Genomic DNA, 16,715 nt, shown 5'->3' on the forward strand with positions numbered 1-16,715 from the left:
CCCAGGCTGGAGTGCAATGGCATGATCATTGCACCTCTGCCTCCCAGGTTCAAGCATTTTCCTGCCTCAGCCTCCCGAGTAGCTGAGATTACAGGCCTGCACCACCACGCCCAGCTAATTTTTGTATGTTTAGTAGAGATGGGGTTTCTCCATGTTGGCCAGGCTGGTCTCGAACTCCTGACCTCGTGATCTGCCCACTTTGGCCTCCAACGTGCTGGGATTACAGGCATGAACCACCGCGCCCAGCCTTTTTTTTTTTTTTTTTTTTTAGACAGGGTCTCACTGTCTCCCAGGCTGGAGTGCAGTGGCTGGATCTCCGCTCACTGCAACCTCCGTCTCCCAGGTTCAAGCGAGTCTCCTGCCTCAGACTTCCGAGTAGCTGCCGTTAGAGGTGTCCACCACCGCGCCCGGCTAACTTTTGTATTTTTAGTAGAGACGGGGTTTCACCCACCATGTTGGCCAGGCTGGTATCGAACTCTTAACCTCAAGTGATCCGCCCGCCTCGGCCTCCCAAAGTGCTGGAATTACAGGCATGAGCCACCGCGCCCGGCCGGTATTTGTTCTTTTCTTCATTTTTCACGTCAGGAGTCTGCGTTTCCGAATAGTAAAAAGAAATGCCTAGGAAAAGGCCTGCGGTCTCTCCATTTCCTCAGTAGCGTGTTCCCCAAAGACCAAACCCTCAGGGGAAATGTCTAGAATGAGTGACAGCTTAAGGCTGCAACCTTGAACTTTCCCAGGACTCAGTTTCCCCAGCTGTGAAATGGCTGCTGTCGGGCTGTCATCTCCAGGCCCGGGGCGCTGAAATTTGGGCCACTCTCGGTCTCCCACTTCATTCTGGGCGCGCATTAGCTCTGGTCCGGCCGGTTCCGCCGCAGCTGAACACCAAGATGCGGCACCCAGGTTACCCTGATCATCGCAGATTTCTCCCCGGGGCTCTGTTCTGAGGCCTCAAAAATGCTCCTTGTAGATGGGACCAGGGGTCATTTGGGCAGTAGCAGTGCCTGGTCTCAGTCTGGTACTGGAGTCAGGAATGGCTTAAGGTGAAATCGTGGTCCTCTGGTGAAGCTCAGCGAAGACCTCCTCGCCTTGTTTATGACAAGGGAACTTCTAGGGGCGGGAGGAAGAGTCCCTGTTACGATGCTGATCATCACTGAGTTTTGCTGAGCAGAAAACTCTTTAGTACTCAAAGTCGAGAGTCTCTGGTGCTCTGCCTGGCACCAGGCACCTTCCTACAACCCCAGTTTTCCAAAAGGACAAAGCCTGGGGCAGGCGACGTCCTAGCACGCATTTGAACAGGGCCGCGGGCCAGCAGAGATGCGCGATGCCCAACTCTTTCCAAGAGCACCTCGCGTCCCGAACCGGCGCCTTCAACTCGGAGAAGTCAAGAGACCCGCAAGAAACTTGCACGACTGCACCCGCCGCCGGGATCCGGGGGCAGGGCAGGGGCAGCTGGGCTGGCTCCCTGGGAACGCGACCCCCCACCCCCGCCCCGCAGACCGGCTGTCTCCCGTGGACCCCTAGACACCTGCGGCCTCCGAGGAAGGGTCAGCGCGCGTGTCCGCACGCCCGTCCCCGCCGCGCGCCCAGAGCCGGGGGTCACCGTGCGACCTTCGCCACCTCCCCGGGAGGGCGTCCGGGGCGTCCCCTCTGGGGACGCGGGAGGCCCAGGGGCGCTGCCCGGTGGCCGCGGCGCCCGGAGGCCGCACTGCCGGCGGCGGCGGCGGCTCGGCTCCCCCTGCTCGGTGCAGCTGCCGCCCGGCGCTTGCGCACTGGGCCGGGCGCGCGGCGGCCCCGGGCTTTGTGTGTGTGTGTGTGTATGTGTGTGTGTGTGTGTGTGAGTGTGTGCGTGTGAGAGTGCGAGTGTCTGTGCGCGAGTGAGTGAGCGGCGGGCGGGCGCGAGTGTGGCCGCCGCGGAGCGCGAGCAGGACCCGGCGGGCGCGCTCCCCAGCCTCCGTCTCCCCGCCGGAACCATGTCGGGCAGGTCGGTTCGAGCCGAGACCAGGAGCCGGGCCAAAGATGATATCAAGAGGGTCATGGCGGCGATCGAGAAAGTGCGCAAATGGTAAGCTGAGGCGCCGGTCGCCAACCGCCTCCCCGGCCGCCCCGAGCCCGAGCGCGGCTCCAGAAAGCCGCGGGGCGCAGCGCCCCGGCCGCCTGCCCTGGCCCGGCCCCGCCGCGGGCCCCGGGACTTGGCGAGGGCGGGCGGACGGGCGGGCGGCGCGCGAGCCGGGTCACCTGCGCCAGGCGGGGGCCGCGGCCGCTGCCCAGGTGCGCTCGCGCCTGTAGCCCACCTGGCGCGGCTGCCCGGAGGCGGCGGGCGCCGGGGCCAGGCGGTTGGAGCAGCGGGGCGGCCCCCGCCGCGGCTCTCGGCTCCCGGGAGGGGGGCTCGGGGCCGGCCCCAGAAGCCATTTCGTTTTGTGCAAGTCACATGAAAGCGGCTTCCCGCGCGCCGGGGCCGCGATGCCGGCGGCGGCGGGGAGAGCGCGAGCTCCATTGTGCAGGCTCCGAGCGGGCCGCCGCCGCCGTCTCCTCCCCGCGCGCCCCGGCCCGGGCCCCGCCGCCCTCCGCCAGCCCCGGCCCGCCCGGCCGCCTGCTCCCGCCTCCCGGGCCCGGCGCCCTCGAGTCTGCGGAGTTTGCAGAGCGCGAGCCGTTTAAATTTAGCGCTTTGGGCTGCCTGGAGCGAGGGCTCCCGGCGACCAGGAAAGATGGGGGCGAGCGCTGGGAGCCAGCGGCCAGGGGCGCGGGGCGCCCACGTCCCACCCCGCTCTGCGCGGCGCCCCGGGTGGGGGGCTCGGGCCAGCCGATGTTTTTGGCCAGAAGCCGTTCGTCCTGGGCCGCGGCTGCCTCTCCACATCGGGAGCTAGTGTTTGTTTTGCGGAGGGAGCTGTTGTTTTTGTTCTCTGCACGGGGGAGAGGGGGACTTGGTGGCGGCCGCGCGTGGTTTTCGGGATCACATTAGCGTCCGCCCGGCGTGGCCCGGTCGACATTAAGGGGATCGAACCTTTCCGCGGCCTCGTCGGGGTCTGCTCGGAATCGGCCCCTGGGCCAGGCCCGAGGTGCAAGCAGATCGCCAGGTTGGGTCAGAGTTGTTGAAAACTCCCCGCAACCTGATTTCAACTTTATTATTTTTTTCCCACGCCTTCACTGGGGTCCCGGAGGAAGAGGAGCCGCCGCGACGCTGGCTCTGAGTGTCAGCGCCCGCGGGCTCGTCTCGACCCTTTACTTCGAGCCTGGAAGCTGGGCAGGCCCTGTGGCAGGGGATGTTTACGTTTGGGGGTGTCCTTTCTCGAGTAGCGCCTCAGTCTCTAAAGCCACTGGGGGCGAGCCTCCGGTGTGGCGGTGTCACAAGTTAGCTGTCCTTTCTGAGTCAAACCCAACAAAAAAGGCAAGAGGAAAATCAATAAAGTCCACGTGCTCCCCGGCCTCCTATGGAAAGGGCTGGCTGCGATGGCCGGATGCCCGGCCGTGGGCTGGGTTTGGCTCCAGTGGGACAAAGAATTTTCAGAACCGTGAGAAGGGGAGGCTTTCCAAAGTTGAGATCCAAGTCGTCGGTGTCTCGGTAGCTCCCCTGGTACACAGGGTGCCCGGTGCCCGACTGGAGCCATTTAAAAATGGCAGAAACAGCTGCAGGCCAACACACACACGCTGGAAAACAACCCGCAGCCCCCTCTACTGTGGGATTCCCCGCGGGAAGCCCGGAGTTGCTCCCCTCCTTGCCTCAGCCCCTGTGCAAAGAAAGAACTGGTGTCTGTGCCTGGGTCCCTTCTGTCGCCGGCCTAGAGGTTGGGAAACAGCCGGCAAGCCGCCTTTCTCTGCTCGAGGAGGCGTGGTGGGGCCTCCTACTCCAGGTTCCCGGCTGGACAGAGGCTCCTGCACCCTGACAGCTGCTCCCGCAGGGCGGCCAGCTGCTCTGCAGGGAGGGCAGATGGAGAGATGGGGCTTCCCACCCCGCGGGCCCCAGGGCGGCCGGCCTGGAGGCCTTCCAGCCCGCTGACCCCGCGGGGACCAGGCCTGTAGTTGGAGCTTGAGGGGCCGTGCCTCTGCGCCTCCCTGGGTTTGGGGAAACAACACATCGTGTCCTCTGAAGACCTCGGGCTTTGGGATCTCATGGTCCAGCTTCCAGTTCACTTCGTTGCGGCGACCTTGGGCATATCATTGTCACTTCTGTAACCATGGTGACCCGGGGCTCTGTGCTTGGCTTCCAGGTCCCCTCGGGTTATTGAGGATGAGTGAGGTCATGCCTCCGAGAGCACCGCGCCCTGGGCGCAGGAGGAGCTGTTGCTCAGTGTTGTCCGTGTTGTAAGGTGGACTTTGTAGAAACTTGGCTTTGAGGGTTTTTTTTTTTTTTTTTTTGGCCCCTTCTAAGCGAAAGCCTTGGACTTATTGCCCAGGTTTCTCTGGCCCCTGAGAAGCCATATCCCACCTTCCCCGTGCCTTCGGATTGGGTCTTCGACTCAGCCCATGAAACTGTGGGTTGTTTATTAATTGTGTGGCCACCAACCATGCATTTCACCACTGGTGGGGAGGTGGGGTTGCCAGGTTTAACCAGATAAAAATACAGCACACCCAGTTAAATTCGAATTTCAGATAAACAATGAAATAATTTTTTAAAAATAAATGTTTTTGAATATGTCTCATGCAATATTTGGGACACACTTATACTAAAAAATTATCTAATTTATCTGAAATGCAAATTTAACAGGGCATCTTGTATTTTACCCAGAGGGTAAAGTGTTTGGCAGATCATTTGGCCCCATGAGCCTTGGGTGGGTTTCTCCTCAGCCCTAGTGACCCCTAAAATTACCCCTCCACCCACCCACCCACTGTCCCCTGACTCTAACCCCACCCCCGGAAAAAGCTGTGGCCTCCCTCTCATTTGGGGCAGGCTGTCTCCTCTTCTCTTTTTCTGGTGTTTCAGCAAGGCAGACCAGTGGAGGTGAGGTAACCAGAAGATGGCTAAAGGGAAAACAAAATAGCGGGCGTCTTTTTGGGAAACTGGGCCAGGGTTTGGAGGCCCTGTGCAGGTGGAGGAGAGAAGGGGCCCAGGGCGATGGTGGGAGACTAAAGCTTGGGCTGCAGCGTAGGCTTGGAGGCCCACTGCGGTGGCTCATGCCTGTAATCCCAGCGCTTTGGGAGGCTGAGACAGGAGGATTGCTTGAGCCCAGGAGTTTGAGACCAGCCTGGGTTTCAAGCCAGAAAAAAAGAGAAAAGAAAAGAAAGAGCCGGGCGCGGTGGCTCACACCTGTAATTCCAGCACTTTGGGAGGCTGGGCGGGCGGATCAGGAGGTCAGGAGATCGAGACGATCCTGGCTAACACGGTGAAACTCCATCTCTACTAAAAAAATACAAAAAATTAGCCGGGCGTGGTGGCGGGCGCCTATAGTCCCAGCTACTCAGGAGGCTGAGGCAGCAGAATGGCGTGAACCCGGAAGGCGGAGCTTGCAGTGAGCAGAGATCACACTACTGCACTCCAGCCTGGGCAACAGAGCGAGCCTCCGTCTCAAAAAAAAAAGAAGAAGAAGAAGATAAAAGAAAAATTAGGCTGGACGCAGTGGCTCACGCCTGTAATCCCAGCACTTTGGGAGGCCGAGGCAGGCAGGTCACCTGAAGTCAGGAGTTGGAAACCATCCTGGCCAACATGGTGAAACCCTATCTCTACTAAAAATACAAAAAATTAGCTGGATGTGGTGGTGCACGCCTGTAATCCCAGCTACTCTTGAGGCTGAGGCAGGAAAGTTGCTTGAACCTGGGAGGCGGAGGTTGCAGTGAGCCGAGATCGTGCCACTGGACTCCAACCTGGGCAACAGAGCGAGACTCCATCTCAAAAAAAAAAAAAGAAAAAGAAAAGAAAGAAAAAAAAGAAAAGAAAAGAAAAGGCAGGGCGCGTTGGCTCACACCTGTAATCCCAGCACTTTGGGAGGCCGAGGCAGTAGGATCACGAGGTCAGGAGCTCAAGACCATCCTGGCTAACAGTGAAACCCCATCTCTACTAAAAATACAAAAAATTAGCCAGGCATGGTGGCGGGCGCCTGTAGTCCCAGCTACTCAGGAGGCTGAGGCAGGAGAATGGCATGAACCCACGAGGCAGAGCTTGCAGTGAGCCAAGATTGCACCACTGCACTCCAGCCTGGGCAACAGAGCGAGACTCCGTCTCAAAAAAAAAAAAAAAAAGAAAAGAAAAAAAATTAGACAGGCGGCTGGGCGCGGTGGCTCACGCTTGTAATCCCAGCACTTTGGGAGGCCGAGGCGGGCGGATCACGAGGTCAGGAGATCGATACCACGGTGAAACTCCGTCTCTACTAAAAATACAAAAAAAATTAGCCGGGCGTGGTGGCGGGCGCCTGTAGTCCCAGCTACTCGGAGAGGCTGAGGCAGGAGAATGGCGTGAACCCGGGAGGCGGAGCTTGCAGTGAGCCGAGATCGCGCCACTGCACTCCAACCTGGGTGACAGAGCGAGACTCCGTCTCAAAAAAAAAAAAAAAAAAAAAAAAAAAAAATTAGCCATGGTGACCCTCGTCTGTAATCCCAGCTCAGGAGGCTAAGCCGGGAGAATCACTTGAGCCCAGGAGGTCGAGGCTGCAGTCAGCTACGATCGTGCCACTGCACTCCAGCCTGGTTGACAGGGTGAGACCTTGTCTCAAAAAACAAACAAAAAAAGTAGGCTTAGGCCCAGGACCCCTTAGCACCTGGTCTGAGGGTTCCCTCAATGACTTGCTGTGAGGACTGAGAAAGGTCAGTGCCTGAAGACCTCCCGTCTGTCTCAGGAGAGGTGGAGGTTTGGGCCTGAGGCCTCCCTCACCTCACCTCCTCCAGAGGTTTCGTCATTGAGACCTTCCTACCAGGAGGTCGAGGCTGCAGTGAGCAGTGATCGTACCACCACACTCCAGCCTGGGCAACAGAGGGAGACCCTATCTCAAAAAAATAACAAATAGGCTGGGCACAGTGGCGTATACCTGTAATTCCAGCACTTTGGGAGGCCGAGGCGGGCGGGTCACCTGAGGTCAGGAGTTTGATGTCAGCCTGGCCAACGTGGTGAAACCCGTCTCTACTAAAAATGCAAAAATTAGCTGGGCATGGTGGCACGTGCTTGTAGTCCCAGCTACTCAGGAGGCTGAGGCAGGAGGATCACTTGAACCCGGGAGGCAGAGGTTGCAGTGAGCCGAGATTGCACCACTGCACTCCAGCCTGGGCCACAGAGCAAGAGTCCGTCTCAAAAAAATAAAAAAATAAGAAAGTGATGAGTATAGCTTAATACCCTCACGAGAGGAGAGGAGCAACGCCCTTTTTTTTGGGGAGAGCTATGTGTTCTGTGGTGATGGTTTTGGGGGGCAATTGTGGGAAACCTCAGCTGCTCCGCTGAACCTGTGTGCCCACCCAGTGTGTCTGTGGCTGTGAAATCCCATGTCCTCCTGAGTGCTCACTTGGTGCCTTAAACTTGAGTTCCGTGGCCCCTCCGGGTGGCTGCTTGGCTGAGCATAGGTCCAGCTCAGCGGTAGAGTTCTTAATGTTCTTGCCTGTGTCTCAAAGTCCCCCTCAGTGTCCACACCTAGAAATACAGTTTCTCATCGCTGGGGTAACTTGAGAACTCGGTGAAAAGGTTGCCAGTTGGGGCAAAGAGAGGCACGAAAGCCTGGCTGCATTCAGCTTGTAGCCTGTGGTGGCCTCGGGCCTCGCTGGGAAGCAGCTGCAAACTTGCGTCTTGGCTGATTTACGGCCGCAAAGCCAAGATCTCTGGCACACTTTCTGCCCTGAAAGGTGTCCTGTGTGTTATAAGTCAATTACTTTTTTTTTTTCCCCCAAACACAATCAAACCTTGAATGGGTTGATTTACTGGGAAGCTGGTCCAGGGCTCATGGGTAATGAATGGCTTTGGCCAATCTGCATGGGGTCCTGGCAATTTGTCATTCTTCCTCCAGCTTCTGTTACCCTGGCACTCCTTTAGAATGATTCTTGGTTTTCATGGGCAACAGAATAGCAGGAGGTGGTGTCTGGGGTCCGAGCCCAAATCTAATTCTCTTCTGCCATTTCCTGTCTGTGAGACCCCAGGCTAGTGGTATAACCTCTCTGGGCATCCTGTTTCTGCATCTGTAAAAAGGGTGACAATCGTCCCCCTCTTGTAGCCTGTTGGGAATCCCAGGGAGAGAGGGTGTGTAGGTAGAGTGCCTGGCGTGGAGCCTGGTGTGTAATAGCCTGGGCACACAGTGGCTACTGTGATGGTTGCTCCAACAGCTGAGGTTCTTCCCAGGAGTACCCTGTCTCTTCTGGACACCTTCTGATTGCTCAGAATGGAAGAGGGGAAAGGTGGGCATTGTGGTTTGTCTGCTCTGCCCACAGGAGGCAGGAGACTGGCCAGTGGACTTAGACACTTGTCTTTCCTGCATCGTTTCTGGGGGAAAAGGTGCAAGGATGGGGGGGCGGAGAGGCTGGTCTCAACAGCTGTGCTGGGTGAAGGGTTTGAGTGCTGGCTCTGGGAGAATGAGTTCACCTTCACTGCCTTGTGCCTCAGTTTGTTTATCTGTCAAATGGAGAAGTTGCCATTTCCTGCCAGATGAGCCGGCACGTCCTTGGTACATAGAAGGCACTAGGAATGGCCACTGTATAATAAGAAAAGCCGGGCCGTAGCGTCCTCTGATGAAACACGTGGGACCCGAGCGGGCAGGGTTTTAGGGGGGTGAGGTGTCTGTGGTTTCGGCTGGCTGGCTTTGAGTGTGCTCTGTCATCCCGCAATCCCCATGGTGACAGGGTGGGAGTCCTGTAACCTGTAACACCAGCATGTGAGGGCCATGTGCCCCATGAGGGGGTGACCTAAGGCTGAGTTTGGGCAGAGAGGCCAAAAAAGGTGCCAGGCAGCTCACGGACAGAGGTGCTGGTGCCACACAGAATCCTCAGTTCTGGGAATTTTTGTCACCAAAATTGCTGAGGACTCGGGCAGCTACGTCGCCTGTGCCAGGGGTGCACCTGCCCCGACAGTGCCTGCTGGGGCCCTTAAATCCGCCAGCCTCCTAGCTGAGCCATCAGTGGCTCCTTGGTGGCTTCGCATGTCTCCGGATCTGGCAGAGTCTTGATTTAGGAGCCTCGGTTCCAACCCCATCCCTGCTTCTGGGAGGCTCTCCTAAGCCTCAGTCCCCTCAGGGGTGTGGCTGCTGGGCCTTTGTGGCTGTAAGGGACAAGTCGGGGTGCAGGGGGTCAAGGACAGGAGGTGGCTGGCTGTAGCAATAATCGGAAAAATGACAATGGCTCGGAGCAGAGTAGTGGTGGTGGAGGAGAGGGTGGTCATTGTTATCTCGAATGAAAACCAGTCCTGTTTGCTTCTGTGGCTTCTAAGTTTCTCCTTCTCATCCATAAACCTGCCTCTCACAGTGGGGGGTCTGACTCGGTCCTTCAGGCGTTTATAATGCAGCTGGGGCGACCTTGCAGACAGGGTTGCTAGGAGCCCTGAATCAGGGGTGCAGGTCCCCTCCCACCTGGCTGCCACCCACAGATTCAGGCTGTGTAACCTCCTTTCGGGCCGAGGTCACCACTCCCTGGCTCTCCTTGGCCGCCTCGAAGGGCATTCTTCCAGCAGAGTGTGGGCGGCTCCCCAGCTTGCTTGCTCCTGTGCCCTGACCTCAGACGCATCGCCCAGAGGGCAGGAGAAGCCCCGGGGTGTCCTTGGTGACGACTCCACCCACCACGAGAGGAATCGGCCTGCTGGCCTGAAGCCCTCTCTGCTGCCTAGAAGGGCACGGGTGGCCCAGTCCACTGGCCGCGTGGCATTGGCAGTGACACAGGAGGAACCTGGGCCTGACTCCCGCCACCCATAGGAGTCCTTGTAATGGCAGCCCCACCCTCAGCCTTTTTAGTGACAGCCTGGAGAGGGCAACCACCCTATGTGGTGTAATGGATGGAGAAACCAGGCTTAGATGGGTGATGTGGCCTGCCCAGGGGCTCCCGCTAGTGAGGGTGGAGCTGGGATTCAAACCCTCATCTGTGTGGTCTGGAGCTTGCTCTCAGCCCCAAGGGAGTGTGGCCTGTGTCCCCCAGGGATGAAGAGTCCCCGGTAACAGGCTCTTCCTCATCCTCCTCAGGGAGAAGAAATGGGTGACCGTTGGTGACACATCCCTACGAATCTACAAATGGGTCCCTGTGACGGAGCCCAAGGTTGACGACGTGAGTATGGAGGGCTGGTCCCCTGGGGTGGGCCACCCATTCGTGCTCCTCCCACCATGGGGAGGGAGGTTGTCCACCGCTACCCACCGTGCTGGGGCTCTGGGACCAAGAGCCCCTGGGAGTAGAAGGACCCAGCTTAGACCTGGGGAGGCTGCTGGACCAGTCCCCACCTGTCCCACTCCAGCCCCAGAGTCTGACCCTCAGAGCGGTGGACGGGGGGATCCCGCAAGTCGTGTCTTCTTTTTTTTTTTGATACAGAGTCTCACTCTGTTGCCCAGGCTAGAGTGCGGTGGCGTGATCTTGGCTCACTGCATCCTCTGCCTCGTGGGTTCAAGCAATTCTCCAGTCTTAGCTTCCCAAGTAGCTGGGATTACAGGTGCATGCCACCACACCCAGTCAATTTTTTGTATTTTTAGTAGAGACGGGGTTTCACCGTGTTGGCCAGGCTCGTCACGAACTCCTGACCTCAGGTGATCCACCTGCCTGGGCCTCCCAAAGTGCTGGAGTTAAGGCGTGAGCCACCGCGCCCGGCCTGCAAGTTATGTCTTCTGGGCCGAGCGCCCTCCCCAGGGCTTGGCACTGTGTTTTGGGGCAGGTGTGGTGGTGCCCACAGATAGGCACGTTCTCCCCACCTTTGTGGTTCTGTTCCTGAGCCTCTGACCATCTGCCAGGCCCTGGGCTGATGCCTGGCACATGCAGCATCTCCGTTATTTTTCCTACTCAGCCTGTGGAGTTGATCTTTGTAACCTCTCCTCTGTACAAGTGAGGGCACAGGCTCAGAGAGGTGAAGCCACTTCACACAGCTCACCTCAGAGCTGTGAGTGGAGCTCAGGTCTGTCTGACTCCAAAGCGCATATTCTCTCTGCGCTTGGAGAAGCTTCTAGTGAGTGGAGCTGCTGGTGACAGGGGGCCCCCCGGGGCTAGGAAAGCCTGGTGCAGGGATACGGGGCGCCAGGAGGACTCCAGGAGGGGGTGGCGCCATCCCGACTTCCACCACTAGAGGGAGCGCGAGGCTCTGTCCTGTGATGGCTGGCAACTGCCCCGAGCAGGCAGGGCTCTCCAACTTCGTGGCTCCCAGGCCAGTTACCTCCAGAGACCCCTCTCATTTCCATCCCAAATTAAGAACAGTGTCCCCCATAGGCCTTTGCCTGGGCCGTTCCCCCCTGCTTGGACTCCCTTCCCTATTTACTCAAACTCAGCCCTTCTACCTGGGAAGATGGTGCAGACTAACCCACATGGCTGCAACCACTCCTGGGAGTGACGTGAGGTCATGGTTGGTAGGTTTGGGGTGGGGGAAGCATGTGGGGGTCCAGCTTCCTCCAAAAAGACAGGGGCTAAGTTTCTCGCCCCCATCTTCAGTTACCTGCCCGGCAAGTCTTGGGTCTCTGGGCAGGGCTGTAGCTCCTTTCTTCACCCCGTGATCACATGCTCACCCCTGAACTCGGGCCTTTGTTGTCCCTTCTGGTTCTAGCCTGGGCTCCCAGAACCACCAGGGCTGCTTTCCCCAGAGGGACTGAGCCTTGGTCTCTCTCCGCATCTGCCAGGGAAGAGCAGGGCAGGCTCCTCGAAGGCAGTTCCTGGCTCCGGCCCATGTCTGTGCCTTGCCCGCCATTAGGTGTAGAAACGCCGGTTGCATTTGAGAAGATGCGGTCCCTGCTCTCAAGGAATTTCTAATCTCGTTGGGGGAAGATAATTATAGAATAGCATGAAACAGATATCAGGGAAGTGCCAAATGGAATATGATCAAGGGGAAAACGTAAGCTCTGGGCCATCGGGAAGGACCGGGCAGCTTTAGGCTTCAAGGGACCGTTGGATTTGGAGGCAGACAGACCAGCCCCGATTAACCTGTGATGTTAGGCAGGTGACCCCACCTTGTTGGGCTTTAGTCCCCTCTTTTGTGTAATGGAGCAGTAACATCCAAATCGCGGTTTCTGCAACAGAGTAAAAGCAATATATCACCACGGAGAATACTTAGCACTGTGCCGGCTGTGCAGACGGTGCCGAGAAATGCAAATTCCCTCTTCATCTGTGAGCCATGATGTGCCATGTGCCACTCCCCCACCCCTTTTCCCTCTAGGGCGATGGTTCTCGGCCTGGCTGAGCACCTTGAGAAGATGCAGATTCCTGGGCCCCACACCAGCTGCTGAGTCTCTGCAGGTCGAGGCTGGGAATCTGCCTTGTGGAGGGAGAGCTTTTTATTGTTTTAAACACTCAGTATCTGCATGGTTATATCCCTTTGTTACTTTAGAACTCTTGAAAATTTCATCCTTTTAAATAGGTAAAATATGTTACAAAATTCAAATTCAAAACAGTTTTTTAATTAAGACAATTTACATATCATAGAAGTCACTTTTTTTTTTTTGAGACAGGGTCTCTGTTGCCCAGTCTGGAGTGCAATGGCAGGATCATAGCTCACTGCAGCCTCGACCTCCTGGGCTCAAGCAATCCTTCTATCTCTGCCTTCTGAGTAGCTGAGACTGCAGGCATGCACACCTGGCTAATTTATTTATTATTTTTATTTATTCATTTTTTTTTGAGACGGAGTCTCACTCTGTTGCCAGACTGGAGTGCAGTGGTGCAATCTTGGCTCACTGCAACCTCCACCTCGCAGGTTCAAGCAATTCTCTTGCCTCAGCCTCCCAAGTAGATAGGACTACAGGCGTGCACCACCACGTGCAGCTAATTTTTGTATTTTTAGTAGAGACGGGGTTTCACCATGTTAGCCAGGGTAGACTCGAGCTCTTAACGTCATGATCCTCCCGCCTCGGCCTCCCAAAGTGCTGGGGTTACAGGTGTAAGCCACTACGCCTGGCCGCACGCCTGGCTTATTTATTTATTTATTTAATAGAGACGGGGTCTGGCTGTGTTGCTCAGGCTGGTCTCAAACTCCTGGCCTCAAGCCATCCTCCTGCCTGAGCCTCCCAAAGTGCTGGGATTACAGGCGTGAGCCACCATGCCTGGCCAGAAGTCACTGTTTTAAAGTATTCAGTTCAGTTAGTGTATTCACAGAGTTGTGCACCTGTCGCCACTGTAATTCCAGAACATTTTCATGACCCCAAAAAGGGAACTCATACCCATTAGCAGCCACTCCCCATTCCCCTCGTCTGCCCCTGGTAACCACCAATCCACATTTTGTCTGTTTGGATTTGTGTATCTTCGGATGTTACTCTTTCACTGCATATCTTTTATAAATCTCCCTCTCATCCCTGCATGCATCCCCCCATCCCCACCCCAGTTCTCACCCCTGGAGGCAACCGGTGTTGCCAGGTTTTGTTTATCCTTCTAAAGGGAGCCTTTGCTCGCAAACATGCATGTAAATACATGCACACACACACACACACACACACACATCCTTTGCTTACCACTGGTGGTGAGGCTCACATATCCTGCATCTTTCTTATACATATATCTTGGTGATATTGACATATTTTAATGTGTTAGTATTTTGCAGATCACCCCATGTTAGTCTGTGAAGAACCACCTTATTCCCTGTAATTGTTGCATCCGATTTCATTGAATGAATGTACCACGATTGATTTAATGAGTCTCCTACCACTGAGCCAAGGTTGTTTCTAACATGATTCTATTCCTTTCGTAAAAAAAAAAAAAAAAAAGGAATGGCCAGGCACGGTGGCTCATGCATGTAATCCCAGGACTTTGGGAGGCTGAGGCAGGCGGATCACGAGGTCAGGAGTTCAAGACCAGCCTGGCCAATATATTGGTGAAACCCGTCTCTACTAAAAATACAAAAAGTAGCCGGGTGTGGTGGCAGGCACCTGTAGCCCCAGCTATTTGGGAGGCTGAGGCAGAAGAATCGCATGAATCTGGGAGTTGGAGCTTGCAGTGAGCCATGATCGTGCCACTGCACTCTAGCCTGGGCGACAGAGCGAGACTCTGTCTCAAAAAAAAAAAAGGAATGGCACAAAAAGCATCTCCATCCTCCCTCCTTTCTCCCGGGATCTCCCTCCTTTCTCCCGGGGTCCTCCCTCCTTTCTCCCAGGGTCTTCCCTCCTAACTCCTCCTGCACTTTTGTGCTGGAGGTCGGGGGAGTACACTTTGAGAAAGGCTGCCCCAGGGGGCCTGCAGCTGGTAGAAATGAGTGACCTCTGGGTCACCTGGCATTACTTTGTACCTGCTCTGGGCTGATGGCCTCTTCCCCAGATACTCTCCCTAAAAGAGGAGGCAGGTCCTGCCAGCCAGGGTGTTTGCACACTGCTGCTGACAGCCCCAGCCAGAAACAGGCAGGTTTATTTCCCAGGGTGCCAGAGCTGGGCCAGCCTCAGAACCCTCCCCTCTGTGGGGCTCTTTGATTCCACAGTGGGCGAGACCCAGAGGCCAATCCCTAATAGGACGCGTTCAAATGCAGGCCCAGGAAAACCCTCCAGAGGCCTGGGGGCTCCAGGAGGCTTCGAGGGAATAAAATATTCACACCACTCCCCAGGGGCTCTGAGCACGTCTGCACACACACGCGATCTGGTGACTTGGTTTCTGCTCCATTTTCCCCTGCAGAAAAACAAGAATAAGAAAAAAGGCAAGGACGAGAAGTGTGGCTCAGAGGTGACCACTCCGGAGAACAGTTCCTCCCCAGGGATGATGGACATGCATGGTGAGTGCCCGTGGCCTGCCAGCCTCTCCTGCCCAGCCCGGGGCCTTGGCCAAGCACTGGGTCATGTTTTTGTTTCTCCAGCAGGTTTGTTCACATTCCAGGCAAGGGGTAGGAGGGCTGGGCAGGGCCCGGAGGCCTCTGTGCCAAGGAGAAGACTCAGCAGAGGAGAGGAAGTTTCTTTTCCCAGCGTACCAAGCCAAGAGACATAAACTAAGCCAGAGACATAGAAATTAGACCCTCTCCTCACCCAGGGACAAGAACCTCGCAGGAGATGCTTCTCTCAGCCTCGTGTGCCCAGGAAGATTGTTTGGGTGTACGTTTCTTTCCCCTCCTCATATAAATTATATAAATGGCTGTGTTTCCCATTTTGCTTTGGCTGCTGGGAATCTCCAAACTGGATTTCGTTTGTTTATTTTGTTTTGTTTTGTTTTTGAGACGGAGTCTTGCTCTGTTGACCAGGCCAGAGTGCAGTGGCGTGGTCTTGGCTCACTGCAATCTATGCCACCTGGATTCAAGCAGTTCTCCTACCTCAGCCTCCCAAGCAGCTGGGACTACAGCCATGCACCACCATCCCTGACCGATTTTTGTATTTTTTGGTAGAGACGGGCTTCCACCATGTTGGCAAGGCTGGTCTCAAACTCCTGGCCTCAAGTGATCTACCGGCCACGGCCTCCCAAAGTGCTGGGATTATAGGCATGAACCACCGTGCCCGGCCTCCAAACTGGATTTCTGATTTCATGTTAATCCCACCAGGACCTTGGGAACTGCCCTTCCATGTCTACACCTAACTTCCTTTGCTGTTTAATTTCAAATGTTGTAACTTAGCCAGGTACAGGAAACACGCACCTGTAGTCCTAGCTCCTTGGGAGGCTGAGGCGGGAGGATTGCTTGAGCCCAGGAGTTCAAGGCTGCAGTGAGCTATGATTGCACCTGAGAGTAGCTGCTGCACTCCAGCCTGGGCAACACAGTGAGACCCCATCTCTTCAAAAGGCAAAAACAAAAAAAACAAAAAAATTGTAACCTAGGTCCATCAACCAAATCCAGATGGTGCTGTCTGCCATTGTTTCCTGTTGCTGGTGTCTGTTTCTGTTTTGACCTTTTTATTTGAGAGGAAATGTGCAAATGATATATGTATGGCTCCATGAAATGTTCCCAAACTGTACACACCCGTGTAACCACCCAGGTCAAAACACAGAACGTTCCGAGCCAGTCCCCAGTGTCCCCCGCAGGTCCTCATGGTTTTCTCCATCCACCCAAGGAAAACACCCTCAGAGATTCAAACCTAAAGCTCCTTTTTTTTTTCTTTTCTATTTTTTAAGGCAGAGTCTCACTCCTGTCACCCAGGCTGGAGTGCAGTGGTGCGATCTCAGCTTACTGCAACCTCCACTTGCTGGATTCAAGCAATTCTTCTGCCTCAGCCTCCTGAGTAGCTGGTATTATAGGCACGTGCTACCATGCCTGGCTAATTTTTTTGTATTTTAGTAGATATGAGGTTTCACCATGTTGCCCAGGCTGGTCTCGAACTCCTGGTCTCCAACGCCTGCCTTGGCCTCCCAAAGTGCTAGGATTTACAGGTGTGAGCCACCGCACCTGTCCCTAAAGCTTCATAAAAATTAAGTTGGCTTTCCATGTTTAGAAATCAGGAAATCTCCATCCTGCCATCCCTTGAGAAATCAGATCGGGCAGCCCTATGGCTGTGTGCTCCCTCGAGGCAGGGACTGCCTGGAACTGCTTGAAGCCAGAGCGGCCTTCCCTTAGGAAGAGTGTGGCGCCTCTAAGCCCACCTGGCTCACCCACTGCCTCTTTGTCACTTGCCTGGCCTGCTAGGACAAGAGCCTGCAACCCCTGCCTTTTTCTGTCTCTTGACCCTAATGTCAATGTCTTTGTACTTTTGACCACTGGAAGCTTTGGTACAGCTGGGTAGTAGTAGATAAATAACTACATAAGGAACTGGAAGGGA

The 16,715-nt window shown here is 55.8% G+C and overlaps 1 protein-coding gene across 2 annotated transcripts in view; it reads left to right on the forward strand.

The window, feature by feature from the left end:
- The first annotated feature begins 1,672 nt into the window (after window positions 1-1,672).
- The window catches only part of BCL7A (BAF chromatin remodeling complex subunit BCL7A), a 40,363-nt gene continuing 25,320 nt past the window's right edge, over window positions 1,673-16,715 (forward strand). Inside the window, exons 1-3 of one of the 2 annotated variants that reach the window (XM_055236992.2) lie at window positions 1,673-2,062; window positions 10,068-10,149; window positions 14,659-14,755. In XM_055236992.2, the coding sequence (XP_055092967.1) occupies window positions 1,971-2,062; window positions 10,068-10,149; window positions 14,659-14,755 (271 nt within the window). In that variant the 5' untranslated portion in view covers window positions 1,673-1,970. The remainder of the gene's footprint in view (window positions 2,063-10,067; window positions 10,150-14,658; window positions 14,756-16,715) is intronic. The other variant, XM_055236993.2, reaches the window with a different exon arrangement.

The sequence above is a fragment of the Symphalangus syndactylus genome, chromosome 13 (assembly GCF_028878055.3).
Source record: "Symphalangus syndactylus isolate Jambi chromosome 13, NHGRI_mSymSyn1-v2.1_pri, whole genome shotgun sequence".
NCBI lineage: Eukaryota > Metazoa > Chordata > Mammalia > Primates > Hylobatidae > Symphalangus > Symphalangus syndactylus.